Source organism: Mustela nigripes, chromosome 9 (assembly GCF_022355385.1).
Source record: "Mustela nigripes isolate SB6536 chromosome 9, MUSNIG.SB6536, whole genome shotgun sequence".
Lineage (NCBI taxonomy): Eukaryota > Metazoa > Chordata > Mammalia > Carnivora > Mustelidae > Mustela > Mustela nigripes.
This window is the reverse complement of record NC_081565.1, coordinates 26,990,373-27,018,175: the sequence shown is the minus strand read 5'-3', so window position 1 is coordinate 27,018,175 and position 27,803 is coordinate 26,990,373. Positions and strand designations below refer to the sequence as shown.

Genomic DNA, 27,803 nt, shown 5'->3' with positions numbered 1-27,803 from the left:
CAAACACACATACATAATACACATTTACATATGTATTTTAATGTTAAGTAAGGAAACGTATTAAGGATCTGTACTTCAAAAGGACTTTCACCTAGGTGGCTCAGTCTGTTAAGCATTCGACTCCTGACCGTACTTAAGTCTTCATCTCAGGGTCATGAGTTTAAGGGCTCCTCTGGGCATGGACTACTTTCACAAACTTAGTAAGAATCAATATTTCAAAAGTACTTTCACAATTATCCACTGAGGCACTGACAACCAGGACTTTCTACAAAGGTCAGGGAGATTTTTATCTGCATGGACAACTAAAAAATACAAACAATAATGAGCACAGATTATAAACATGAGATAAGCCCATGTTCTACAGCCATGAGCAACACAAGGTGAGCCTGGAATAGAAAGAATAAAGTAAATCTGAGCCATACACACACAAACACACACACACACACTACACTATAGTATATATACTATATATATACACACACACATACATACACACTATGCTACATATATATACACACATACACACTAATAAATATAGTATAAATACTATATGTGTGTATATGTATATATATATATATACTATACGTACTACATACTATATGTATACTTTGTGTATATACAATGCGTATACACTATATATAGTATATTACATACATAAAGTATAACTGTTTTAAAAGAAAGCTTCCTTGTTCTTTTTTTAAACATTTACTTGTTTTAGAGAAAGACAGAGATTCTGAGTGTGGAGAGGAAGAGCACAGGGAGAGGGAGAGAGAGAATCTCAAGCAGACCACTGAGCCCAGACCCTGACACAGGGCTTGATCTCATGTCTCTGACATCATGACCTGAGCCAAAATCAAGAGTTGGACCCTTAACCATTAAACCAAGCAACCTGGGAATCCCAAATTTCCTTGATTTTGATATCACTCTCAAGTTTTTCCCCACCCAAAGATTTATAAATCCTACAGATATGAAAAAAAAAAAAAATTCTGCCTGACAAGATTACGAAATTCCTATAACCTTTTGTTTGAAGTGTCGGATTGTTTGTTATAAATAAGGGGTATTTTTGTCAAAAGAACAAATACTAGCTAATATCTAAAACTTAACAGATAAAAAGTGTAATAATTGCATTGTGGAGAGAACAAAGCATTAAGTTCCTAGAGGTACGGCGTGCACAAATACTTTAACACAACCACAAAATTAACATAGCTATAAATATCCAAATACATTAATAATTTAATCATATATTGTAGAAGGGCAGATTATTTTCTTAAAATACATATAACTGTACCTGGCAATACCAGTATAAAGAGGAATAAAGTTCAAATATGACAACAGAGGACTATCATTTTAGGTTTAATTCGCTGCCATTCTTTGCATACGATATTAGTTTGGATATTAGTTTGTGTCGGGGCTTTAGAACAGCTGATAAAATCCAACCCACCCTGTTCCTCTTGAGTCCACCTCCCCTAGGCCCTCAGCAGTGTCAACACTTGGTCTGCCTGAGCTCTCTTCTCTCCTGGGGCACAGAAGGCAAACACGCACCTGACAAATGTGTACTGTTCGTTGTACATCCAGGGCTGAAGTTCCAGGCTGGGGTACTTGCCAAAGGGGGGCACGATCAAGCTGAACACCAGGGCAATGCAGACAAACACAGCTGGCAGGACGATCTACAACCAGGGGAGAGAGAGGGAAAGGAAATGGCAAAAAAAAAAAAAAAAGGTGGGGGGCAAATGTCAGAGAAAGGGGCCTGGCACAAGCCCCTAAGAGTCCAGCCAGCCTCCCAGACCAGATCCCACGCTCTGAAAGGGAACAGCAAACCCTGTCACCATGGAATGGCCTCCAAAAGCGTCATTACCTAAATCCTTCTTTCTGAGAAAATACTGAATGACAATTATCTCAGTTCGTTATTGTTCCAACCCTATCACCAATCAAAAACCAAAGTAGTTGATCTCAGAGAGACTAAGTACCTTGCCCAAGGTCACACAGCCAGTAAGTAGCAGAACCGGAATTCAAACCCAGGTCTCCGTGCTCCAAACTCATACCCCCTCATTACCCACACAGTCTGCAGGGAAGAATTTCTGCAGATGCTTTCTCTGTACTTCTCGGTTTTATACAGCAGGATAACTTTATCCCTACTGACCAAGTGCCTTAGCATGGAAACACCAACACATAGGCAACAGCGTAATGAGTCTTTTCTGTTTGCCCATTTTCTGCTGACCTGTCTGGCCACCTTTCTATCAATTTGCAGTTAAACATCGACTTACAGAAAAGTCACGATTCCAAGAAGTTTATATGTCAAGTGCATCTCAGGTTATGAAAACTGAATTTGCCCAGCCAATGTTTCTAAACTCTGTCTGCTGCTTCCTGATGGCACACAAGAGAAGGAGGCACAAACACGTCAACTGTAACAGAGAGTGAGCAGGGGACAACTGAAAGGACTGTGGCTGGAAAAACTCAGTCCAGAAAAACTCTTCACCCTGTATTTATTAGATACAAGATAACAACCAACAAAGGAGAAGGTTATACAGTAGCCATAGTAGCCTTCTTGTAGGTAAACAAGAAGGAATTTGAGTCCTATGTTGATCATAAGTCTTATGGGAAAACAAGAAGAGTAGGGTGTGCCTGGTCAACCAGCAAGGAATTAATAGTTGAGCAAGTGCACTTAAAGGGATTACCTTAACAGCAGGCTTTCTCTGAGGCAGGGGAGACAATGACAACAGGAAGCAGGTGGTTGGTGTTCGCCAGGAGCCAGCCAGGTGTTCCCCGGGGCTGAGCTTCCCAGATGTGTACCATTCTCTGCAACAGAGGCCTGATGCTAGTACATGTTCTTCTCATGTCATCTTTAAGCATGCTTGCGTGACGGGTACAATTCTTAATTATTTATATTTCAAGCAGTATATTTTTCTGAGGGATGGTTACATCTGTCCTTGTTACACTGTCCTCTACCATAAAACTCACACAAATGTGCACACACACACAGCACGACTAAATGCCAGGCCCACTCTAAGCACTCATTTGAATCCTCATAACAGCCCTACATCATAGGCACCTTATCTTCATTTCTAAAGATGAGGACAAGGAGGCACAGAGAAGTAACTTGCCCACAGATGCGTGAGTGACAGGAAGCAGGACTGGGATTGAAAGGCGAAAAGTCTGGCTCCAGCATTTACCCCATACCCACGACCCTCTCCTGCCTTCACTGGTCAGGGAGTCCGCAGCCCACCCGTGAAGCCAGAGTCGCTGGCCTCGAGCAGCACTTGTCACCTGAGCAAAGAATCCCTTCCGACTCCGTCTGGCAATCAGCAGCCTCTTCCACAGAAGGGCCACAAACTGCTGCTGTGTGAGCTTCCAGCCCATCCCGCTGAGCAGGTCTGTTTCTCTGGATTCTGCAGGAAGCCAACACCGAAGGTCACCTACTATCTGAGGCTGTTTTGATACCGCCTTGCTCTTCTTTTTCAGGTTCTCCAGCAAGACTTCAAATCAGTAATATAAAGTTGAACAATACAACAGAAAATTGGGCAACAGTAATAAAATGAGATCTCGAAAAATGAAAACAATATGACCTACGAAATTATGGAAAGATGCTGAATTCACAAGAAATCAGAGAAATGTAAATTATTTCTCATATATACATGAAAAAAATTACAAAGATTCCGTTAAAAATAATGATGGTCAAGTAAAGCTAAAACACATTAAAATGAATTAATTACTCAGTAGGTATCTACGGCAGCTTGTAGAAGTGAAAAGAAATATACTGGAGAACAGTGGACAATGGGTCATTTGAAATAGGAACTTCATGAAAAAAATGTATCACAAATTAAGTGCATGACTGTTTTTTTTTTTTTTTTTAAGCTAGAAGTGTCTCATTTATATGCAGGGAAAAAAACCAACATATTTAGTAGCAATCTAAAATAAGTAGCAAAAGTTACAAAAATACTTCTCCCATAACATCTCTCTCCAATACCAGCTGGGAGGCACAGAAATTACTCAAAGCAATAGACCTGCAAAGACTATTTCAAGAAATAATTATATTTATTAATGAGAAACTTAAAATGTTTAAACATTTTAAATAAACTGGCACTAGAATTCACTTTTAAATGCAAAACAAAAAGCCAATTAATACAAGATATCTAAAAAGGTAGATAATAATATATATTAAACACATATGTTCATGTGTTTTACTAGTAAAAACAATTTAAATACAAAAACTTCAAATAAAATCACACTATATTTAATACTGAGTTACACACAAATCTTTCCTACTACTAATTCCAAGAAGACTAGCAACTAGGAGGCTGGTAGAGAAATATCAAGACATGTTGACAAGTTGAAGAAGAACTCAATGCTCAACACACAACAGGTGCTTGACAAAAATATTCACTAATAGGAGTAGAAAACTTAAGAAACACTGAATGAAAACTGAAACAATCCTGCCTTTTCTTTTGCTAATAACCTCCTTGTCCCACCCTCCTCCTGCCTATTCCATTTTGCACAACTCTTCCACAGAGCTATTTACTCAAGAGATGCTGCCCAATTCATGACTTGTTGAATAAAGCCAATTACATCTTCACATCTTCAAATTTTAAACTTGAATTTCTGTCAACAACCTTTACTGAAATGTTTCTCTTCCAGTAAATAATCCTGTATCATGCACACACCAAAAAAGGGAACTGTGAGGTAACTCCACACCAAATGACTATAGCTTAAATTACAGGAACTCAAAAATTACAATAAAAATAGCACATGCTAGTTCCTGCTTTAATGAAGGAAAGGTAGTCTATACCACCATCTAGCGGCCCTTAGAATATTGCACGAAGGTACTTAGCCAGGGACATCACCAAAATACAAGGCATCTAAAGTTCACGCGTAGAGCTACTGCCCTCCTTCCTACCCCGTTCAGACAGCACTGGATGATCTCTCCTGCTTCCTTCTGCAGAGGTGCATGAGCTGGACCTTTGGACAAAACGATGTAGGAACATCATCAAGTGGGTTATTGCCTTTGCACATGTATAATTTCCTCCAGCCTTTACTTGATACCTATTTCTTATGTAAGGTGTAAAAATGCATCTTCATACTCATCAGACCAAACGGACAAATTGGTCAGAAAAAACCCACACACTATGAGTAAGGGCATGAATTTGTAAGATGGTTTGTCATTGTTTAATAGAGATGAATATGGTTCATATCGTATGACCCAGCAATTCCATTCCTAGCTACATAATCTTACACAGTGCTTCCAGTACACAGATCCCCAAGGTTTCTATGGTACAATAAACAGGGTTTGGTAACTTAGATGGGAAAAAAATTACATCCTTATTGTGTTGTTAAAAAAAAAAAAAAAAACAATAACTGGGCTCCTGGGAGGCTCAGTGGGTTAAGGCCTCTGCCTTTGGCTCAGGTCATGATCCCAGGGTCCTGGGATTGAGTCCCGCATCAGGCTCTCTGCTCAGCAGGGAGTCTGCTTCTCTGTCTCCCTCTGCCTGCCTCTCTGCCTACTTGTGATCTCCATCTGTCAAATAAATAAATAAAATCTTAAAAAAAAAAAAATTAAAAAAAAAAAAAAACTAATTAAAAATGCAGGCCCAAAATGGCACCAGTTCAGTTAAGGCCCCAAGTCAGTAAACCAGGACTTAATACCTAATTGCAATACCAACTTTTCCCAGAAATGTAATCTTAACTGGTCAGTCAGGAATTTTCTGATAGGTGCCTCTAAGACTGTCATGTGGCCCTCTCCAAGCCCCTAAAGATGAGGTAATCTGCATAAGAATCCCTGCTCTTCTACCACCCCCACCAAGAGAAAGTGACCTTGCCTCAAACAATCCTTTCTCTTCCTTTGTTTATAACTCTCTTGCCCCACCCTCATTCCTATAAAAACCTTCCATCTTGTACAACTCTTCAGAGCATCCCTCCACTTACTAGTGGAAGATGCTGCCCAATTCATGAATCTTTTTAAAAACTGATTTATTTAAGAGAGAGCGGGTGCAAGCAGAAGAAGAGGCAGAGGGTGAGGGAGGGAGAGAATCTTCAAGCAGACTCCCTGCTGAGTGTGGAGCCCAAGGTGGGGCTCCATCCCAGAACCCTGAAATCAGGACATGAGCCAAACTCCAGAGTTGGCTGCTTAACTGACTGAGCCAGCCAGGTCCCCCATCATGAATCATTCAATAAAGGCAATTAGATCTTCAAAATTTACTCGGTTGAATTTTGTTTTTTTTATTTTTTTTTTTTTATTTTTTTTTTTTTTTTTTTTTTTTTTTTTTTTTTTTTTTTTTTTTTTTTTTTTTTTTTTTTTTTTTAAGATTTTATTTATTTATTTGTGAGAGAGAGAGAGTGAGAGCGAGCACAGGCAGACAGAGTGGAAGGCAGAGTCAGAGGGAGAAGCAGGCTCTCTGCGGAGCAAGGAGCCCGATGTGGGACTCGATCCCAGGACGCTGGGATCATGACCTGAGCCGAAGGCAGCTGCTTAACCAACTGAGCCACCCAGGCGTCCCTGAACTGTCACCAACTTCTAACTGAAAATAAGCATTTCCTTTAAGTATGGATGTAGGCAACAAAAAACAGTATTATTAATAAGACCAATGACATTATGACCAATAAAAATCATAGATATTGTCAAATTACATCCAGAAGTGTTACAAACACACAAATTTCTTTTATGCTCATTACCATTTACATTATGATAGGTGTCAAATCCAATGATTCTTCAGCAATAATTTATTTTCAGGAGCACCTGGCTGGCTCAGTTAGAGAAGTATGTGACTAGATCCCAGGGTTGTGAGTTTGAGCCTCATGTTGGGTGTAGATATTACATAAATAAATAAACTTTTAAAAAAGAATTTACTTTCATATTTTGATCATTCTAGCTGTATATGTTTTCTTTGCAAACCTGTGTATCTGCTAAGCATGTAAAACATTAGGGTTGTATAAGGGAGCAAGAATTTCTCTCCTCTCCAACGGTTCTTCTAGATGGACTAAGAATCATATTGACAAGAGACAGAAGAACAGGACAAACCAAATCTAATAGCATATGTACAGAATCCAAATAGATATGGAAATTCCGAAGAGGCAAAATGAGGAATATATGTCATCCTGAACTGAAGAGAAATGTGCAGGGTTCTAGAACTTCACAGGAATAGAATGCAATTCATAGGGCAGTAAGAAGAGCAGACATTTGGTATCAGATGTTTGTCCTTCCACACAGATGGGTCACTCAGATAAAATTTATCTCTGGTAATAACCCTTATGCTGGCAAAGATCTTTAGATTTTTCTATGTACTTAAGAGAAGGGCAAAAGTTTCTCTTGAGCCTGCAGGGTTCTGATTGCCTTCAGCTCAAAATAATCTTTACGCCAATGTGGCCCATCTCGGAGTGACCTGACCTCAGTCCCTACAGTTCCATAGGCCTACAAGATTTCCCAAGGGTTGGAGAGACTGGGTGGGTCAGTTGGTTAAGCATCTGCCTTCAGCTCAGGTCATGATCTCAGGACCCGGGGATCGAGGCCATGTTGGATCCATGCTTAGTGGGGAAAATGCTTCTCCCTCTCCTTCCGCCCCTTCTCTCCTCCTCTCCCACTCATGTGTGTATATCCACATGCAGGCGCAGTCTCTCTCTCTCTCTCTCAATCTTCTGCTCTCTCAAGTAATAAAATATTTTTAAAGGGAAAGATTTCCCACGGGTGCAATGGTCATTTATGCCATTGCATAAAAAAGGTTAAAAATCCCTGCCATAGAGAAATTCTTCATATGGAAACAGGAGCAATCTATTAAAAAAACTCAAAACATCTTTGTTCATAATATCAAATGTACAAATATATATCCAGACAATGGAACAACATATAGCAGACATATGTATTAATTACTGACTTCATCAAAATGCAGGATTTCAAAAACTTTATGTCAAAGCTAAGAATCAACTAACAGAATGACAAAAGTGTCTGCTTTTAGAAAGTTCGAAAATAGGCAAACCAATGAAATTTAGAGTTATACACAATGTAGTTGAATTTTGAAGAAAATGAGTGCAATGATCAACACAAAATTCTGGGTCATGGCTGCTTCAGGCAAAGAGGTCGGGGAAGGTGTTGTAAGGGAGGAAAATGTGACCTGAAAGGAACACATTTTGGGCTTCTAAATTACTGACAATATTTTATTTCTTTCTTGGTGGTAAGGTAATGGGCATTCAATGTATTATTCTTTAAAGTATACTGATATATTACACCTACTTTTGGGTGTATATAATACATGTTTCATGTTAGACAGGCAACCTTATTCCACGCAATCTAAAATAACTATCTTATTAGCCTATTTTAATATTCCAGAGTTACCTAGTTTTCAACTGTGCCCAAAGTTTAGGATATACAAGGATATACAACATACATTGTATATCTTCTAGGCAATACAGGATTTGTTTCAAAACAAAATGTCACATAAAAATGTTTCATGTTTTTAAACAGTTCTTAGAGGCTATATTCTACCACTCATATTTTTAAAATAAATGGTAAAATGACCTGGCTTTATAATCTGGCTTTAGACCCCAAATGTGCCACTTAGCAGCAGTGAACCTAAGAAATGTAATTCTCTCAAAACTTCCCACTCCTCACTTGAAGATAAAGTTGAACTCACAGGGTTCTGAGGACGATAAATACCTGTGCATGAATAGGAGATTGTCTTAAGCACCTAGCAGCACTTAACCAATAATTTCCCTCTTTAAGTTCTAGCCATGAATTTTTCAGCGATAATGAATCACAGATAGTGAATCACAGATAGTGATTTGTTATGTATTTTCATCTTGGAAATTCTCTCTACCATTCAGCTGGTTAGATGAAGTTGATGACAGGGTGCCCCGGATGGTAAAACCACTAGGTCGAAGTCTGGATCCTTAACTCTGGATAGAAGAGCTGCCTGGCAATGAGGAAAACCCATTTTAGATTCTTAAGGAACAAGAAATAAAATCCTGTTGTGTCTGAGACATTATACATTTGGTATCTATTTGTTACAACAGTTTAGCAGGTCCTATTTAATATAGTCTTAAAAAGGTGAACCATATTCAGAAGTACCAGATACAGCTAAAGGGGTCAGAACCAGTCATAAACAAATTAAGTGAATGACCACTTACCAATAATGAGATATCTAGCCTTTTTCCCTCCTTAGTCACAGAAAACTGGCAGTAAGGCTTGTAACTCAGTCAGGAATCTGGAAGTTTCCTCACTTGGGGTAACTGACTAAACTTTTAAAAAATGACCTATGGGTGAAAACAAATGAGAGTTTTTCTCCTCAATGAAATAAACAGATAATCTACAAAAACCCTAGAGTGAAGCCCACCATTTGACAGGCCACACCCATACTCAAAAGGCTTTCAAAAAATTTTGTCTCACTGCAAAATATGAGTTTATTACCAAGGATTACAGATACAAAACTATTTTAGGAAAAACACTAGCAAACTAGTATCATGGCTGAAAACAAATCAAATGATAAAAAAAAAAACAATAATAAAACTTGAACTCAGGAAGAAGACCCACAACAATAACTAAAAAATAAACATCTGTAATTAATGTCCTCTGAGACAAATTATGAACCCATGAAACAAAAAGAGCATATTAATTCTGATTAAAAAGGGAGAGAGAGAAATAATCTGGGGAAGGCATTAAAAAAAGTTGCTTTTTGGAAATAAATACTGTGAAAGTATACGTTTAAATTAAGTGAGAAGATAAAATTGTGGTACTTTATCCCCAAAACCATAGACCAAAAAGTAGAAATGTAAAGCAGTAGAAAGAATAAAATTAGAAAATCAAGTAGAGGTACAATGTTTGAATAACAAAAGTTCCAAAGATGAAGAATGTAAAAATCCAAGAAACAAAAAATTTTCAGGCTTGAAGAGTACCCCCATTATGAGGTTACACTGAGTGAGGAACACCGTATACAAAAAACATCTACTCCATGGCACATTACTGTGAAATTTCAGAACACAAGGAATATAGAGAAAAACATAAAAGGTTCCAAAGAGACTGACAGAAACAAGCAAGTCACTACAAAGAATTAGGAATCAAAATGGCATGAATTTCTTACTAGAAGGTAAAATACAATGGAGCACTGCCTTTAAAATATGAGGAAAAGTTATTTCCAATGCAGAATTTTGTACCCACCCAAAATATAAATCAAGAGGGCTGGTAGAATAAAACACGTTTTACAGATACAAATCCCAAAAGTTTAATTTCCATGTACCCTGCCCTAAAATTATAAGTTAAAAGAAAAAGAAACAAAATCCAGACAACAGGAAGTCCAACACAAAGCCAAGGGGATCCTGGAATTACTACCACGCCATCTTAGAGAACTAGTCCTCACTGAAGCAAAAGAACAAAGAACTCTCCAAAGATAACTCTAAAAGATGAAACTAAAAAAGCTGATTAACGGGTTTAATCATATTTATTACCGAAAGCTCCAACACAGCTGCTAACTCAGTAAATAAATGGGTAAGCCCTGGTGCACCGCCATGGCCTTTATTCTGTGGAGGCCGAGAAAAATTAAGGACATTCCACCTCAGGTTTAGCCTTAGCGTTAAGTACAGCCATCTCAGACCCCTGTACCCAAGGGCTGAACTTTCCCCTACTTTACTTTAGTTCTAAGGACCCCCACCCTGCTTTAGTAACAGGAAGCCCCACCTTGCTTTAGTTCCAAAGACCCCCACCCTGCTGTAGTAACAGGAACCCATAAATACCCCTGCCTTAACTAATCTCGGGTTCAAGTCACTACTCTGCTGTGTTGGGTATACGTGGGCCCAAGCTTAAGCTTGTTAAATAAACCCTCCTGTGACCGCATCGATGTGGGCTCCTTGGTGCTCTCTCAGATGCAAAAACTTGGGTACAACAATTCCATCCCAGCGATTGTGGAGGGGACAGGACAAATTGGTGGGGTTTGCCAACACCGTGGCAGAACAGTCAAATAAACTCAACTTTTGAGTTGATCTGAGAAGCCAAAAACTCAAGAGATAAGAGTTTGAAAAAGAGAAGGGAGAAAGTTATTTTGGATACTGACAGCCAGGAGAGGTAGCAAGCTCAAGACTTAACAGCCAACCTCTCTGCCTCCAAGATGGACACTTAACAATTCATAAAGGGAGGATGGTGGCAGGGTACATGCAAGAGAGCAGGCAGACAGCTTGTGATCATGGGGGAGGGTTGGTATGCGTTCAGCCCCTGATCAGGAGCAGAAAGAAGATCCGTGGGTGTGGTCTTCTAGGTATTACATTGCTATCAGGGCTTTCCTTGGTGTGGTGTTTGGGATGCTCCCAGTTCTTGCAAAAAAATTTCACCACGCTTCAAGAAAGTGTGGTAAGAAATAAGCACAATGGGTTTTAGTTGACAGTATGAGATAAGCAGTCCTGCCTACTTCTGGTTTTAAATGCTGGGGTCTACAGTTGAGGAAGAGGGCTCCGTAATACACTGAGAGGTATATTTTGGCAAAGGGTTTGGTCATTAACAAATGACAGATATAAGGAAAACAATAGAAAGCAAAGATGGAGAAAAAAAGGAGTCACGCTCCTATTAAGATTACAGGTTATCTTAATAGATAGCCTGGGTGGCTCAGTGAGTTAAAGCCTCTGCCTCCGCTCAGGTCATGATCTCAGGGTCCTGGGATCAAGTCCCACATCGGGCTTTCTGCTTGGCAGGGAGTCTGCTTCCTCCTCTCTCTCTCTGCCTGCCTCTCTGACTTCTTGTGATCTCTGTCTGTCAAAAAATAAATAAAATTTTAAAAAAAGATTACAGGTTATCATACTATCTCACTGAGATGAGGAATTTGAGAAACAAGACAGAGGATCATAAGGGTAAGGGAGGGAAAAACAAAACAAGATGAAACCAGAGAGGGAGACAAACTGTAAGAGACTCTTAGGAAACAGAGGGTTGCTGGAGGGGAGCAGGGTAGGAAGGAGGGGGTGGCTGGGTGATGGACATTGGGGAGGGTATGTGCTATGATGAGTGCTGTGAATTGTGTAAGACTGATGAATCACAGACCTGTACCCCTGAAACAAATAATATATTACATAATAGTCTCTGCTATCCCCCTCCAGTGGAACTTTCCACTGTTCATATCCTACGTTGTTTTTTCTCAGAGTATTTATTAATCCCTGATATATTTTTCTCTTTACTGTTAATATTTCCCTCAACCTGTAAATTCCAAAAACAGGGATTATGCCTTTTGCTCACCTCCGTACCCCAGCTTCTGGAAAAGTACCTGAGGCATAGTAGGAAATTTAATAATTAGGGGCCAAATGAGTGAATAAATTGTTAATTCAAGGGAGGGTCAAAGTCCAAAAAAATAAATTTAAACATAAAGAAAGATCCAGTCCAGGCATAGATTATGCTTTGTTTTGTCTCACTTGGTTAAAAACGATGACTATCACCCAGAAAAACTTACTCACTCCCTCTGGAATTATAATTTTAAAAAGCCTCAGGTCATGATCCCAGCGTCCTAGGATCGAGTCCCACATTGGGCTCCTTGCTCCTCAGGGAGCCTGCTTCTCCCTCTGCCTGCCATTCTGTCTGCCTGTGCTTGCTCTCTCTCTCTCTGATAAATAAATAAAATAAATAAATAAATAAAAATAAAAATAAAAAGCCTCTTTCTGAACAGATAATTCAAGTCTTTGAAGAAGGCACAACCAATACAACCACGAGTGATATCACTGTAATAATTCCCTATTCTTGTGAGTATAAGCTGTATTATTTCAATGTATACAAGAATGTAACTTGTCAGTCTAATTATGCACTGTGTAATTGTTATATGTTATTAGTAATAAAAATGTAAACATTAAATACTATAAATTAATGTGACAATTAATCTGTAATGTACCCATTATCAGATGAGGAAGAGGTTGTTATTTTGAGGGAGCGGTAAGAAACCTAAATCCTCATTTTCCAAGCAACAGATACTATCTAAAATTGAGAATACCAAGACACACCAGAAAAAGCCTGTAATTTAGAGAACGAGAAGAAAGCATCAGAAGAAACAAGTGGAAAATGTTGAAAACAGTTATTCTGGGAACCAATCATCAGGGATAAGAACAAGATCGGAGGTCTGCTGGTATGTTTTAAGGCTTACAAAACTATATGACTTTTTAATACTAAGTTCGATGCATCCACTGCAATGAGCTTCTGGGAGATACCTTAGAAGCCTTATGAGGTCATGCTGGGTGGCGATCGGGGAAACAGGATGCACTTCATGAGGTCAAGTGAAGGCTCTCTGGTCTTTACGTCAATCACCCCAACTAAAGATGAACCACGGCAAAGACCTCCACGATTTTAAATGCACAGCATCACGGGCGCACGCAGCATCCGCCCTCCTCCAAGGGCAGCACTCGCAGTCGGCACACGAACTCTTAAGAACTGATGCTCAGCTGCGCGTGGAGACGAGGTGATGGGCTCAGAAATGTCCCCTCTGACGCTGGGGTAAGAGTGTCAGAGGGAACAAGCCCAAGACCACGATACTGCCCGCCCGGACGCGCCGGACACCGGGCCACCGAGCGAGCGACCTTCGGGGCGGTGCCCGCGCCTCCGGCACCAGGGGCGGAGCTGAAGCCGCCGAGTCCCGCCCCCGCCTGCGTCCGCCAGTAGTCTAGTCGCTGCTCTTCTCCAGGCGGGTCAATCCTAACAGGAGGAATCTAAGAAAGAGTACCGGCTGGCTGTCCTTCCCAGCGCCCGAAGCCCCGCCATGCTCGTCCTCCGAAGCGGCCTGACTAGGGCTCTGGCTGCGCGGACGCTCGCGCCTCAGGTACCCGCCGCCCCGACGAGCCCCGACAGTGCTCTAGTTGGGGGGCAGCAGGGATGTCTGCCAGGAGCCAGTGGTGCCGCGCATGCGCTACTGGGTTCGCTCGCCCAGACGTGCGAGTGCCGCGCATGCGCCCAGTCTGTTCGCGTGTGCAGATCGTTCTAATTGCAGAGAGGGTCCTAGATCCCGGAGCTGGGGCGTTCTAGGATGTGCGGGTGGTAGGTTGTCGCCAGTCGGGGAGAGTACGCTGGCCAGTGTCGCCTTCCGGCCAGCTCTCGAGGACCCGTGAACAGGATGTCTGTGGCCTAGGTGCCAGGCGCCCTGAGGACACTACTGAAGCTCCGGGTACTCCGTATTCGCTTCCCAGCGTTGCTCAGCTTTCGCCACGTTGGGGCCCGTGCCCGGTGCCTGCTGGTCGAGCCTTTCTTATTGATTTTGTTGTTTGGACAAGCCACCGCCGCCTCTACACCTAAGGTAGAGGAGAAATAGGCCAACCAGCTCCTGGCAAAACAAAACAAAACAAAACGGCCTCCCTGTGTTTAAATGGAACGTACGTAACTTCCGAGCATTTTGCAGAGAACCTTGAAGAGATGGGCCAGGGTGCCGGTGGTGGAGCGTCCTGTCCACTGCCTCTTGCGGGGAGGTGGGGGGGTGTCCAAGCCAGGAACCTAGTAGCAAACATGATTACAACCTCATTTAACCTCCGATGAAAAACGTACATAATCGATTTTTGTGATTCAGCCTTATCTGTCGGGGCTTGGCCTATTCTGTACATCTACAGGTTTTTTCCCCTCTGATATTTAGGCTTGTACTTTTCTCGAAGGGGACAAGCAGAAGGGGCTGAACCTACTCTAGAGACAGACGGTCTGCTGAAGACCGAGGAACCAACGATGGCCTGTTCACCCAAGATTAGCAATCCAGTCTTTAATGTTTCCTGATTCTCGCGCTACAGGGGCAGGGCCAAGAGTTATTCCCGACAACTTTATTCTGAACTTTGATTATTAAATGCCAGCCAGTGGGTCTCATAAATGAATTGGAAGTCGGTGCTATGGAAAATCAGCCCTTATTTGGAGATAAGGGAGACTAGAGCACTAATGAATCCTACCCCCAGAATCCTTGTAGTTTCTGCCCTTAATAAAAGTCACCTCCCCCTTAAGCACACTCATTCATCTCATTCACTGTTGTTTTTCCAATCCGTGGGCTTTTCCTTCTTACTGTTTCTTCTTTGGAAAATAAAAATACGTGCCTTTGACTACATATTTGTTTCCAAATACAAATACCCTGAAAAAATGACTTAAAAGCAATTGTTATAAATACCACACTGCTCCATTATATTTTATTTATAATACTTTTTGAACTATAATACTAGGCAGCTGTTTATTTGGATAACATTCTCATATTAAAAAGTGGTTAAAATGACACAAAAAACATGTCCAGCAAAAACAGAAGTATCTGCAGTAGTTTTGGAGGGAATACTCGCTTTCCAAGTAAGCTTAGACACTTGGGCAGTAGGAACCTAACTCAGGAGACATGAATGGGAAGAACTCAATTATATAATTATAATTACAAAATTATTCATAAATACGTAGACAACTGTGTGTTTTAACCTAAATTATGTCAGATAAAGAAGCCTACTGGTTTCATTTGATGTTCCAGGTAGTCACATAAGCCCCAAATTTGTCCATAGCTTTGTACCAAAGCTTTTGATTAATAAGCTTCATGAAACAAAACTTCATGAAACTGTTTCATGATAACCAAACCTACAGTAAGAAGAATTTATAAATGAAAATGCCATAGGACTGTGTGGGTGTGAGTATATACACATGCACACGTAATTATACACAGGATAATCTCTAGTGAGGCATTTCCTTTTTTTTTTTTTAAGATTTTATTTATTTATTTGACAGACAGAGATCGCAAGTAGGCAGAGAGGCAGACAGAGAGAGGAGGAAGCAGGCTCCCTGCTGAGCAAAGAGCCCAATGCGGGGCTCAATCCCAGCACCCTGGGATCACAACTGGAGCTGAAGGCAGAGGCTTTAACCCACTGAGCCACCCAGGTACCCCTCTAGTGAGGCATTTCCTATCTAAAGTTGAGTTTATTCAGACTTGGAGGCCTAGATTAGAAGAAAACTTTATATGGGTAGCCTACAACTAATACAACAAGAACTAAGGTTGTTTTTTTTTTTTTTTTAAGATTTTATTTATTTATTTGACAGACAGAGATCACAAGTAGGTAGAAAGGCAGGCAGAGAGAGAGGGGGAAGCAGGCTCCCTGCGGAGCAGAGAGCCCGATGTGGGGCTTGATCCCTGGACTCTGGGATCATGACCTGAGCCAAAGGCATAGGCTTTAACCCACTGAGCCACCCAGGCGCCCCAAGAACTAAGGTTCTTAAGGAATATTTTCATCAATCTGATAAAATTGGATGAGTTAAATGCCCTTCTTCACATTGCATCTTTAATTAAACCTAAAAATGATTCAGACAATTCTAATTCATTGATTTTTTCCTTCACAGCATTCATACAGTCGACCAGTATGTTAAAATGCAGTTGAATAGATAGTAACAGTCCATTCCTATCTTTTACCAGTGATCTGCTTCATTGGGTTTGGGAAATACTTTGACCTGAATAGCAATTTTTATTTTTAAGAAAAACCTAAAAGGGAGTTTTTTTTTTTTTTTTTAAGATTTTATTTATTTATTTGTCAGAGAGAGAGCGAGAGCGAGCACAGGCAGACAGAGTGGAAGGCAGAGTCAGAGGGAGAAGCAGGCTCCCTGCGGAGCAAGGAGCCCGATGTGGGACTCGATCCCAGGATGCTGGGATCGTGACCTGAGCCGAAGGCAGCTGCTTAACCAACTGAGCCACCCAGGCGTCCCTAAAGGGGAGTTTTTTGCTAGTAAAAACATTTCCATTTTACTTGCCAAAACACCCGCATATTTTATAAAGTTCACTTAAATATGTAATTGTGACATGTATAGTATTGACTAAAAATGGAATATTGGTTAAATATTGGCTAAATAAATAATCTGCAAGTTTATTAGAATCCTAATTGTAGTTCTTGAGTAAAGGACTCTTATTAAGACCCTCTGTGTCTTCTCATGATTAAATGTCATGAAAAAGTGGCTAACAGTGGATCACCACTAAGAAACAGTAACTATATGTTCAGCATTATTAAGGTTAGTTGTTTTTATTGACATTTCTCTAAACAAATGTCTAAGGAGAGATCACAAAAGAAGTACAAATGTGGATTATGAATCTAATGCATGGCCTTTGTTTCTAGATTCAGATATGGTTGTAATAATATTATAAACTCTACTTTTTGAAAATATTTAAATTTGCCTTATCTGTCTTCAGGTGTGCTCATCTTTTGCTACGGGCCCAAGACAATATGATGGAACATTCTATGAATTTCGTACTTATTGCCTTAAGCCCTCAAAGATGAATGAGTTTCTGGAAAATATTAAGAAAAACATACATCTTCGGACAGCTCACTCTGAATTGGTTGGCTTCTGGAGTGTAGAATTTGGAGGCCAAGTGAATAAAGTGTTTCATATTTGGAAGTATGGTATGATTTTTTCCAGCTGTGGGGTTCAGTATCGATTTTCATTCTGTTAAATGTTACTTGACGCTTAGCTCTTGAATCTAAATTAGTATAAATGCCCACAGGTTAAAATAAACTTTTAAAAAGGGGAACAGCAGCAAAAAATGAATTCTGACTCCTCCTCCCAGTGGTACACCTTTAACAATCCTTTGCCCAAGTTCTTATGTTACCATAAATGGGAAAGTGTGGCATCTCATATTTCAAATCATAAATTTCTTAGATAGACTTTAATTCTCAGAAAAATTATACAGTGGTTTGTCATAAAGATGATTTATGAAAAAAAATTAAAGCAGTGATTGTAAGAGCTCAAGTAAGTTAAGATCATAAAGGAAGGTAGAGTTATTTTTTTCTTATTATTGAAGCTATGGCTGGATATCTGGATTTTGGTAGAAACAATTCAGTTATGTAGGGGCTTTGGAGTAGTAAAGGTTGATGGGGATGATAATTAACTTCTAGGCTTCACCCACTGCTGAGATTTAATAAGTTGTTATATTGAGAAAACCATATCAGTGTCATTTGTGCATTCCAGGGTTTCAGGAAATTCTCCGTCATTGGGCTGTTACAGGGAAGTAAAGCCAATCAGAGTTCTCCGCATATTGAAGTTGATTTACCCCTGGTTTAATAGTCAGAGAAGAACAGGTTGCTCAAATCCCCACGATGTTTGTTACTCAAGTGTCTAATTTTTGTGAAGTCCACGTCAGAACTTAATGAAATCCAGAGAATTTCAATACCTTCATTTAGTGTTTGATCATCAGTGTCCAAAAGTTAATAGTCATTAGATACTTTACTATGAAAAGTGTCATTCTATAGTTACCATGGCCCTAGTTCAGGGGTTTCCCGTATTGTAATAGAATAAACCCATTAAAACACAATTCATGCTTTAATGTGCCACTGGTGAACTCGGGTCCTGTTAAAAAAAAAAAAAATCATTAGAAAAATCCTGATATAACTCACTTAGGCTCTAAGATCCCCAATATAAACCATAGAAAACTCCTTTACCATTAATTTTAATGAGACCCTAATAGTAAATGCAGTACTAGACCTAAATGTTTAGTAAATGTATAAATAACAAACATAAGAGAAATAAATACTGGGTAAAAAGAATGGTTAAGGAAGAGAATCAGCACTCTTTCTTTGCAAGCTGTTCAAAGAGGAGGCTCAAAAAGCACATCTTCCTTTCATTTGTGTTAAATTTAATTCAGAGTATTCATTGACCTGACCACTCACCATCACCACCAAGGAAAAAATAGTCTTTCTCTAAATGGGCACTATCATTTAAATGCCTCAAATAATAAGAATAATTAATATATGTTGAGTGCTGTCTAGGTGCCAAATACTGCTTAGAGCCCCTCTCATGTACTAATTTATTTATTCTTCACAACAATCCTGGAGGGAGATACTATGTCATTATTCCCCTTTCACAGAGTAAGAAACAGGAACAGAAAGGTTCAGTAACTTAACCTAAGCCACACAAATATCTACAGTGGTAGAACCGATAAACCCCACTACGCAACATTATCATTAGTTGTTCAAATTTCTACTCCCCTTTTAGACCATGAGAAACTTTAGGACTGATGTCACATCTATTTATGTTGATAGCTCCAGGGATAGAACTGTGTCCTTAAGTGGCCTGCGTGAACATTTGCTGAATTGAAGGAAATCCAAAAGAGGTAGAGGTGATTTTAATTAAGTTTTTGTTTTTCTTACTCCTTTTCATCCCCTAGATAATTTTGCCCATCGAACTGAAGTTCGGAAAGCTGTGGCCAAGGATAAGGAATGGCAACAATCTTTCATTCCAAATCTGGGTCTTACAGATAAACAAGAGATCGAGATTACTTACCTGGTACCCTGGTGCAAATTAGAAAAGCCTGCAAAAGAAGGTAAACCCTTCCCCCTTCATTACTTTGAATTCTGATGAAGAAAAAAGATTTCAGGCTATAAAAACTTAACTTCCAGGGGTACCTGGGTGGCTTAGTTGGTTGAGCATCTGACTCTTGATCTCTGCTCAGGTCTTGATCCCAGGGTTGTGAGTTTGGGCCCCATGTTGGGCTCCACGCTGGGCATGGAGTCTACTTAAAAAAGTAAACTTCCCTTGGGAAAACTAATGCTGTGTTTTATACAGGAATATATTATGATTATAGAAATGAATGGATTTTAGATCTTTGCTTATTAAAACAATGAGCACTGAATGATGAAGTTTGTTTTTTTTTTTTTTTTTTCCAGTTTGGAAAAGCTCTTAAAATTGAAGTATAAATATAAAAAGTTGACGCGGGGAGTAAAGGTTGAAAGTTTGGGGGTTAGGTGAAAGATGATGTATGAAATTTTGTCATAGTTTGGTATTTTTTAAACACAAATTACAGCTAATCTTAAATTATTAAGGGATATCTTTGCCTGTAAGACTGTGTTAGGGGAATAAATTAAACTGTTAAGCTGTATTACTGTAATTTAACATTTTTGCTTTCCTTTTATTTCTCACTTTGAAAATAATTACTAAAGATTTGTCTTCTTGCTGATTTCATTTTCTTGCTCATTTAAGGAAACATTTACCTTAACATTGTTTTAAACAAAAGTCAGATTTTTTATAAGTATTAATTCACTTAAATGTTATTTTATTTCCCCCATTTTTCCTAACTTTGTAGTGTATATTAGAGTATAAGAGATTCAAAAGTCTTATTTGAATCCTTATCCACCTAGACCTGTCCACAGGCTTCCAGCACTATCTAAAAACTAAGTGGCTTCTTAGACAATGTCAAATCCTGGTTCTCTTCTTCTGTGTTGTTCATAATCCTTTAATAACTTTGTGCTTGTTTCCTTTTTCTTCTCAAAGCTACTTGTCCCCTAGTTCCTCTTCCTCTACCTGCCCCATACTTCTGATCAGAAGTCAAAATGCTTTTCAAGTATTTGCCTGGATATTTAGGAACGATAAAATCATTTCCTCCAGTTGTTTCAGTTTTTATTCCCCCCCACTCATAAACTCAGACATCACTGGATCCATCATTTGTTCCTATTAGAAATGTAATCTTGTAGGGGGAAATTATATAAACAAAAATTATTTCCCCTCAAAATTGGAAAGAAGAGGAAATACAGGAGATTAGAAAATGCTTTTCTGGGACGCCTGGGTGGCTCAGTTGGTTAAGCAGCTGCCTTCGGCTCAGGTCATGATCCCGGCGTCCTGGGATCGAGTCCCACATCGGGCTCCTTGCTCCACGGGGAGCCTGCTTCTCCCTCTGACTCTGCCTGCCACTCTGTCTGCCTGTGCTCGCTCTCGCTCTCTCTCTCTGACTAAATAAATTAAAAAAAAAAAAAAAAAAAAAAAAATTAAAAAAAAAAAAATAAAAAAAAATGCTTTTCTTATTCATTTCTTATCCAAAAGTGCAAATTCAGGGAGCTCAGAAATCCTAGCCCTTCTATAAATGTTCAATATTTGTTTTATTAACAGAGTATATAGATTAAAAATATATCAGGTGCACCTGGGTGGCTCAGTGGGTTAAAGCCTCTGCCTTCAGCTCAGGTCATGATCGCAGGGTTCTGGGTTCGAGCACTGAGTCCGGCTCTCTGCTCGGCAGGCAGTCTGCTTCCCTTCCTCTGCCTGTTTCTCTCCCTACTTGTAATATCTGTCTATCAAATAAATAAATAAAATCTTAAAAAAAAAAAAAAAAAAACTTCAGGGGTACCTGGGTGACTCAGATGGTTAAGCATCTGCCTTGGGCTAAGGTCATGATCTCCAGGTCCGGGGATCAAGACCCACAGCAGGCTCATGTTCACTGGGGAATCTGCTTCTCCTCTTCCCTCTGCCTCTCCCCCTGCTGGTTCTCTCCCTCTGTCTCTTTCTCTCATGAATAAATAAGATCTTTTTTTTTTTTCATTTATTTATTTTCAGCATAACAGTATCATTATTTTTTCACCACACCCAGTGCTCCATGCAATCCGTGCCCTCTCTAATACCCACCACCTGGTACCCTGACCTCCCACCCCCCCGCCACTTCAAACCCCTCAGATTGTTTTTCAGAATCCATAGTCTCTCATGGTTCACCTCCCCTTCCAATTTACCCCAACCCCCTTCTCTCTAACTCCCCATGTCCTCCATGCCTTTTGTTATGCTCCACAAATAAGTGAAACCATATGATAATTGACTTTCTCTGCTTGACTTATTTCACTCAGCATAATCTCTTCCAGTCCCATCCATGTTGCTACAAAAGTTGGGTATTCGTCCTTTCTGATAATAAGATCTTAAAAAAAAAAAAAATCTCAGATAATAGCTTAATAGATCTTACCTTTTTTGTTTTTCGGTATAAGCTTAACAACTGATCCTTAAACTTGGACAAGGACTTTCAAAACATAAAAGCAAGGAAAACTAATGCCATCATCCATAAATATAGCTACATACCATGTTCATGTGTATGATCTTCCAAATTGGTGTATGTAGATTAGCCTTCCAGTGGAATTGGACTAACCTGATTAGAAACTTCTTGAATATCTTTTGTAAAACTATTTTTCTCCCTACTCTAGGAGTCTACGAACTGGTTAGTTTTCAGATGAAGCCCGGTGGGCCAGCTCTATGGGGCGATGCATTTAAAAGGGCAATTAATGCCCATGTGGATCTAGGCTACTCAAAACTAATTGGCGTTTTCCACACAGAATATGGAGAACTCAACAGAGGTATAGTTGTCTATTTCTTCTATGAAACTACAAAGTATGTTGGTGATCTGTTAAGTTTCTTGGGTCAGTTCGTCTCTTTTTTCCATTATGGTATATGTTTAAATTTTTATTGCCAAATTTTTAGGGTTTTTAATAATTTGAAGGGTTGAAAAAAACCTGATTTATATCTTATTTGTTTGGGATGTTAATACGTCATAAAGCCTTTTTCAAATGAAATATCATGCCTTCCATGACTCATCAAAGTGATTAAAAAACTGCAAAGAGCCTCAAGAAAATATATGTTCTTTCATCCTTTTTTTCCTCTAAGTATACTTTTATTGACTTTTTAAAATAATATTAGTTGGGGTAAAGAAATCATCTTGAATGAAAAAGTAGTACATATTTTTTGCACATACTAAATAGATGGACATGCCTTAAGGGGAGAAAATATTTCCCCCTCCTTAGAGATAATACTGTTAACATTGTGGTCTTTATATGTCATCTACATATATGTGTGTATGTATTCATATAAATACATATAAATATGTGTGTATACATATATGTGTGTGTGTGTGTGTGTGTGTGTGTGTGTGTGTGACATAGGAGTAAGAAAACCAAAATGTTAGTTGATACATTCACATGCTAGAAATAATGCATGTCCATGATTTATAATGACCTCTTAACACTTAAGTGTGTTACAGCTTACAGATAATTATACATACCTGAATTTATTTATTTACTTTTAAAGTTTATTTATTTACGTAATCTCTGCACCCAATGTGGGGCTCAAACTTTCAACCATGAGTTCAAGAGTCGCTTGCTCCACTGACTGAGCTAGGCAGGTGCCCCATGAATTTATTTTTAAGACATATATATGGGGCATTTAACTTTTAAAGTGGAAAGTTACTGCAGTCAGAATTTCAGAGAGTTTTTTATGGCAAACCCTTAAAAATGTATGTAAAGTTCATCTGGAAGGATAAATGACTAAGAATAGCTAATAAAATATTTGAAAGATTCATCGTATTGATTTGCCTCTTTAACTTCCTATTTAATGTCTAATGGACCTCTCAGACCTAACACACTCAAAGCTGAGCTTCTGATCTTGACCCAGAAATTTAACTTCTAGTAGTATATCCTAAGAAAATAATCAGAATATACAAAAAAGGTTATTTTTAAGTTGGAAACTTTATCAAGAGGAGAAAAACTATGAAAATCATTAGATGTCTGTCTCACACCATATACAAATCTGGAATCCAAATGGATTATATAGATTTAAGTGTAGACAAAACGTAGTTATAGAATTACTAAAAATAAAATATAAATGTATAAGATAACAGATAAAATGTGTAGGTTTTTCTTAAAGATTTTATTTATTTATTTGACAGAGATCACAAGTAGGCAGAGAGGTAGGCAGAGAGAAAGAGGAAGGGAAGCAGGCTCCCTGCCGAGCAGAGAGGCCGATGCAGGGCTCAATCCCCGGACCCCGGGACCATGACCTGAGCCGAAGGCAGAGGCTTTAACCCACCAAGCCATCCAGGGGCCCCTAAAATGTGTTTAATAATATGGATGAGAACTATATTTCTAAACCAAAAAACAAATGAAGGAACAATAAAGGAAAAAAATCAATAGATGATTTTATTTTTTTTAATTTTTTTGAAGATTTTATTTATTTGATAGAGATCACAGGTAGGCAGAGAGACAGGCAGAGAGAGAGAGAGAGTGAGAGGAGGAAGCAGGCTCCCTGCAGAGCAGAGAGCCCAAGGCAGGACTCGATCCCAGGACCCTGGGATCATGACCCAAGCTGAAGGCAGAGGCTCCAGCCCACTGAGCTACCCAGGTGCCCCTGATTCTATTTTTAAAAGCACACTCTTTCTGCATGCCCCAAAACACCATAAATGAAATTCAAAAGCAAAAAGAAAAATGAAGACTTATGCAAAGTTAGATATGCACATGACTACTAAATGTATATATTATAGAAGATACAGATTAAAATAATAATGAGATTAAGATAATAATGAGATTAATAATGATAATTAAGATAAAAATTATAATAATGAGATAATAATAATAAATACATATTTATATATAGTATTTGATAGGTTGGAAAAATAAGTACTTAGATACTGTATAGAGTCATACTGTATTAATCTTTAACCTCCCCAAGATTTGGCAATATAAATAAAAAGCTTTAATTTTTAAATTATTTTTGCCAATATTCTAAGAAATATGCATAGGTGTGTAGTGTATTGGGATATATAGGGACGAAGTTTGAAAGGATGTAAATGATATTCTTGATAAGGTTAATGTTTATTAAGTCTGTTTTTTATAATGGACATCTATAACTTTTATAAGAAAAAACTACTGAAAACGTGTGCATACTTTTTAATCTTAAATTACCTCTCAGCATAGGAGATAGTAATAGGCTGAGTATAAATCAGGACATAATTTCTGGAGGATGGTGTATAATACGTATGCTGTACATGTAGAAGTATATACAAAATATTTTTGGTTCTCTCAGTTCAAATTTTAGAGTTCATATTGAGGAAATAATCAGATCCAAACTGCCTGGCTTTAAATCCCAGCTCCACCACTTACCTGCCCTCTTGGTGACATCGCATGAGTTTCTTCACCTTATGTGCCTTAAATTGCTAATCGGTAAAATACGGATAATACCCTAAGATTATTGTGAAAATTAAATGAGTTAATACGTGAAAAACTCTTAGAACCAAGCCTGGCACAAAGTAAGCACCCCAAAAATGTCAGTAGTAGTTGTCTTTGACATTATTATTATTATTATAGCTACACATACAGCTCCTGCTCTAAGGAAGTTTATGTCAGCATTGTTTACAATAAGGAAATGCTGGAAACAATGTGGTACGACCTCATGTTTATATGTATGTAATATACTTGCAATCATCATATAGGTCCTATACCTTATATAGTTTACACACTTTATGTATATAAACATGTAAACATATAAAAATACATATGTTTATAAATATAGAAAGAGATGCACCAAAACAGGAAAGTGGTTATTTTAGGATGGTAGAATAGAAATGATTTCCTGCTTTCTGTTTATCTGCATTTTCCAAAATCTACACAACTAATGTATATTCTGTTTATTATTTTAAAAATTCAGTATTTTATATGATCCTGAAATATTTTGAATAATACAAATAATCAGCAATAAAGCCTTGGGATTTAAAAAGTTGTCACATAGTGACATAAAAAGGAATTCACATAGTTATTAAAAATTAAAGTTACTGCCATGGAAAACAATAAGCATTGTTGATGTTTTAAAAATACTGCTAAGCAGGGACGCTTGGGTGGCTCAGTAGGTTAAGCCTCTGCCTTCGGCTCGGGTCATGATCTCAGGGTCCTGGGATGGAGCCCCGCATCAGGCTCTCTACTCAGTGGGGAGCCTGCTTCCCTTTCTCTCTGCCTGCCTCTCTGCCTGTCAAATAAATAAATAAAATCTTTAAAAAAAAAATACTGCTAAGCATAATATACAGTATGACCCTAATCTGATTTTACTCATGTTTTTAAAAGAAATACACTAAATATCAGTAGAGGTTTTCTGTGGGTTGTTAAAATTATGTTACTTTTAATTTTCTTCTTTGTATTTTCCAAATTTTCAGTAATAAACATTTTTTATCATCTTTTTTTTTAAATAAAGTAAAACATGGTAGGAAGTCATAAGACTTGGATCTAGCCTTGACTGTGTCTTTCGTGATGTTACTTTTTTTCCCCAGCTTTTCTTTTCTTCATCTATAAAACTAGTTTTATTTAATTTATAAATTTGTCTCCCAAATCTCTGACCCCCTCTGAAATCTTATTACTAACATACTTAATTTTACCTTTTTGGTATTCACTATTTTGATTTAAAGAACAAGACTTAATGTTTCTGATTAGTTTTTCTGTATTTCTTGTAGTAATGCCATAGTCTTTAGAAGCCCTTTTTGGTTTATTTCTGCAGTTCACGTTCTTTGGTGGAACGCGAGTGCAGACAGTCGTGCAGCTGGGCGACATCAGTCTCATGAGGATCCCAGGGTTGTGGCAGCTGGTAAGCTATTTCACGAGGCATGAAGTATTTGTACAACAAATTTGATTCGGTCAATAACTTTATATGCCTTCTTATGAAATGTGTTTTTCCAGTTCGGGAGAGTGTCAATTACCTCGTGTCTCAGCAGAATATGCTTCTGATTCCTACATCATTTTCACCTTTGAAATAGTTTTCCATTGAAATACGAAGCGTCGCATTAACTGCTGTAAGATGTGTCTGCTAATGGTGCTTAAATTCTCCTAAGAGATTCTCACTTGTATTTGAAGAAGGTGGTAAGTTAATCTTTTGTGTCTCTGCACTTCTAAAGCCAGCTCTGTGCTTCCTTCCTGTTCCTCTCCACCCCAGGAAATAGTTCTGTTCATTTTCCCCTTGGCATTTCAGTGTCTGTTACACATTAGAAATAGTTGCTACTACTTGATGATCTTGATTTTTCACTGGTTTCAGAATATCTCTTATATTGTTTTGACAACCCTTTGCTTTTATATTTTATATTCAAATGATTTTACATTTTGTACCTGATATTATAAAATTTATATATAATGTCTATTCATGTCAATTTTTTCTGAGATTTTTTTATTTTATTTTTTTTTTGCTCAGTAGGTTTATTTTGTGATCAAATGGGAGTCTTTAGAATCTAAGATCAAATATATTTCTTTACCTTGGCAAAGTATAGTATCACCTGTGTCATCTGTATTAATTATGGTTTTCACATTAATTATGAGTCACTCTAACTTGGAAAATACTGTAATTAGGTCTTTGTTAAAGACTTTGGAAGACTTGTTTTATGTACTAAAATGTGCTCATTTAACAGTTAATTTTTGTTCATTTTGGATCACTAACAAAGATACTTGGGACAGCTATTTGTTTCAAAAATATCTATGGTTATGAGAATGGTTACCTGAATAAAAGCCTACATACCCATTCTGCAGATTTTTTTGTGTTTCATATTTATACTATCTTCTCTAGAACTTATACTGTGTTGCTATGGGGTAGTGTCACAGTAACAATTTCACAACTTTACTGTAGATGTTAAGTTACATCAAGAAGATAACATAATAATAATCCCAGAAAGTTTTCAGTACCACACAGATCATCCTAGGGTTTTTCTTGAAACACCTTTAATTTCCATTTTAGTTGAGTGCACCTGCCTTCTAAAACTAGGTTTAGTAATTACAAGCTCTCTTGAAAGTCTATATTTAGAGCTATCTTATTTTGTGTTTCTAAAAGTATAAAATAGTAAATCATGAATTAGCTGTCTTAAGGGAAACTTGGAAAACAAAGTACAGCAGAAGACTGTGGAGAGAAGAAATGTCTAAAGGGTTAAATATAACAACAAAATTGAAAGGTGAGATGGTGTTCGGGTGCAGCCTGTACTATTGACAGACAAGAATCCAGAAAAAAGCTTTGTGATCAGCTAGTGGCATGTTTTCTGCTTCACAGTAAAGCAGAACTCTCAGTAGACTGACGTATATTCCCCGTCTTTACCTCCTACTCTTCCCTCAACCTGATCCTTGTCAGTCTCCTGAAAAGAGTCTTCTCAAGGTCACCAGGGACCTCTGTCTTACCAAATTTAGTCATTTCCTCTGCCTTTACCTTGCTTATCTTCTCAGTAATGTTGGACACAACTGACCACGTTTGCCTTCCTGAAACACTCGATTCTGGGCTTCAGTAAATGGCATCATACTCAAGATAATCCTCCTCACCGGCCAGACCCTCTCTTTCCTTTGCTGGCGTCTCTTCTAGATGTGGGTAGGAT

At 38.4% G+C, this 27,803-nt stretch overlaps 1 protein-coding gene across 1 annotated transcript; it reads left to right on the top strand.

The window, feature by feature from the left end:
- The first annotated feature begins 13,563 nt into the window (after positions 1–13,563).
- LOC132025063 (protein NipSnap homolog 3A-like) lies at positions 13,564–26,969 on the top strand. The gene is made up of 6 exons (XM_059412239.1): positions 13,564–13,751; positions 17,100–17,310; positions 19,071–19,226; positions 21,856–22,005; positions 25,961–26,047; positions 26,140–26,969. The coding sequence occupies exons 1-6, from the start codon at positions 13,692–13,694 to the stop codon at positions 26,214–26,216; spliced, it is 741 nt and encodes a 246-aa protein (XP_059268222.1). The 5' UTR covers positions 13,564–13,691; the 3' UTR covers positions 26,217–26,969.
- Positions 26,970–27,803: the final 834 nt, after the last annotated feature.

Bases quoted from the DNA above. Each gene is read 5' to 3' on its own strand.
- LOC132025063 (XM_059412239.1), top strand. From the start codon at position 13,692: ATGCTCGTCCTCCGAAGCGGCCTGACTAGGGCTCTGGCTGCGCGGACG. The intron at 19,227-21,855 runs GTAAACCCTTCC...TCCCTACTCTAG, and splicing joins AGAAAAGCCTGCAAAAGAAG to GAGTCTACGAACTGGTTAGT. The intron at 22,006-25,960 runs GTATAGTTGTCT...TTATTTCTGCAG, and splicing joins ATATGGAGAACTCAACAGAG to TTCACGTTCTTTGGTGGAAC.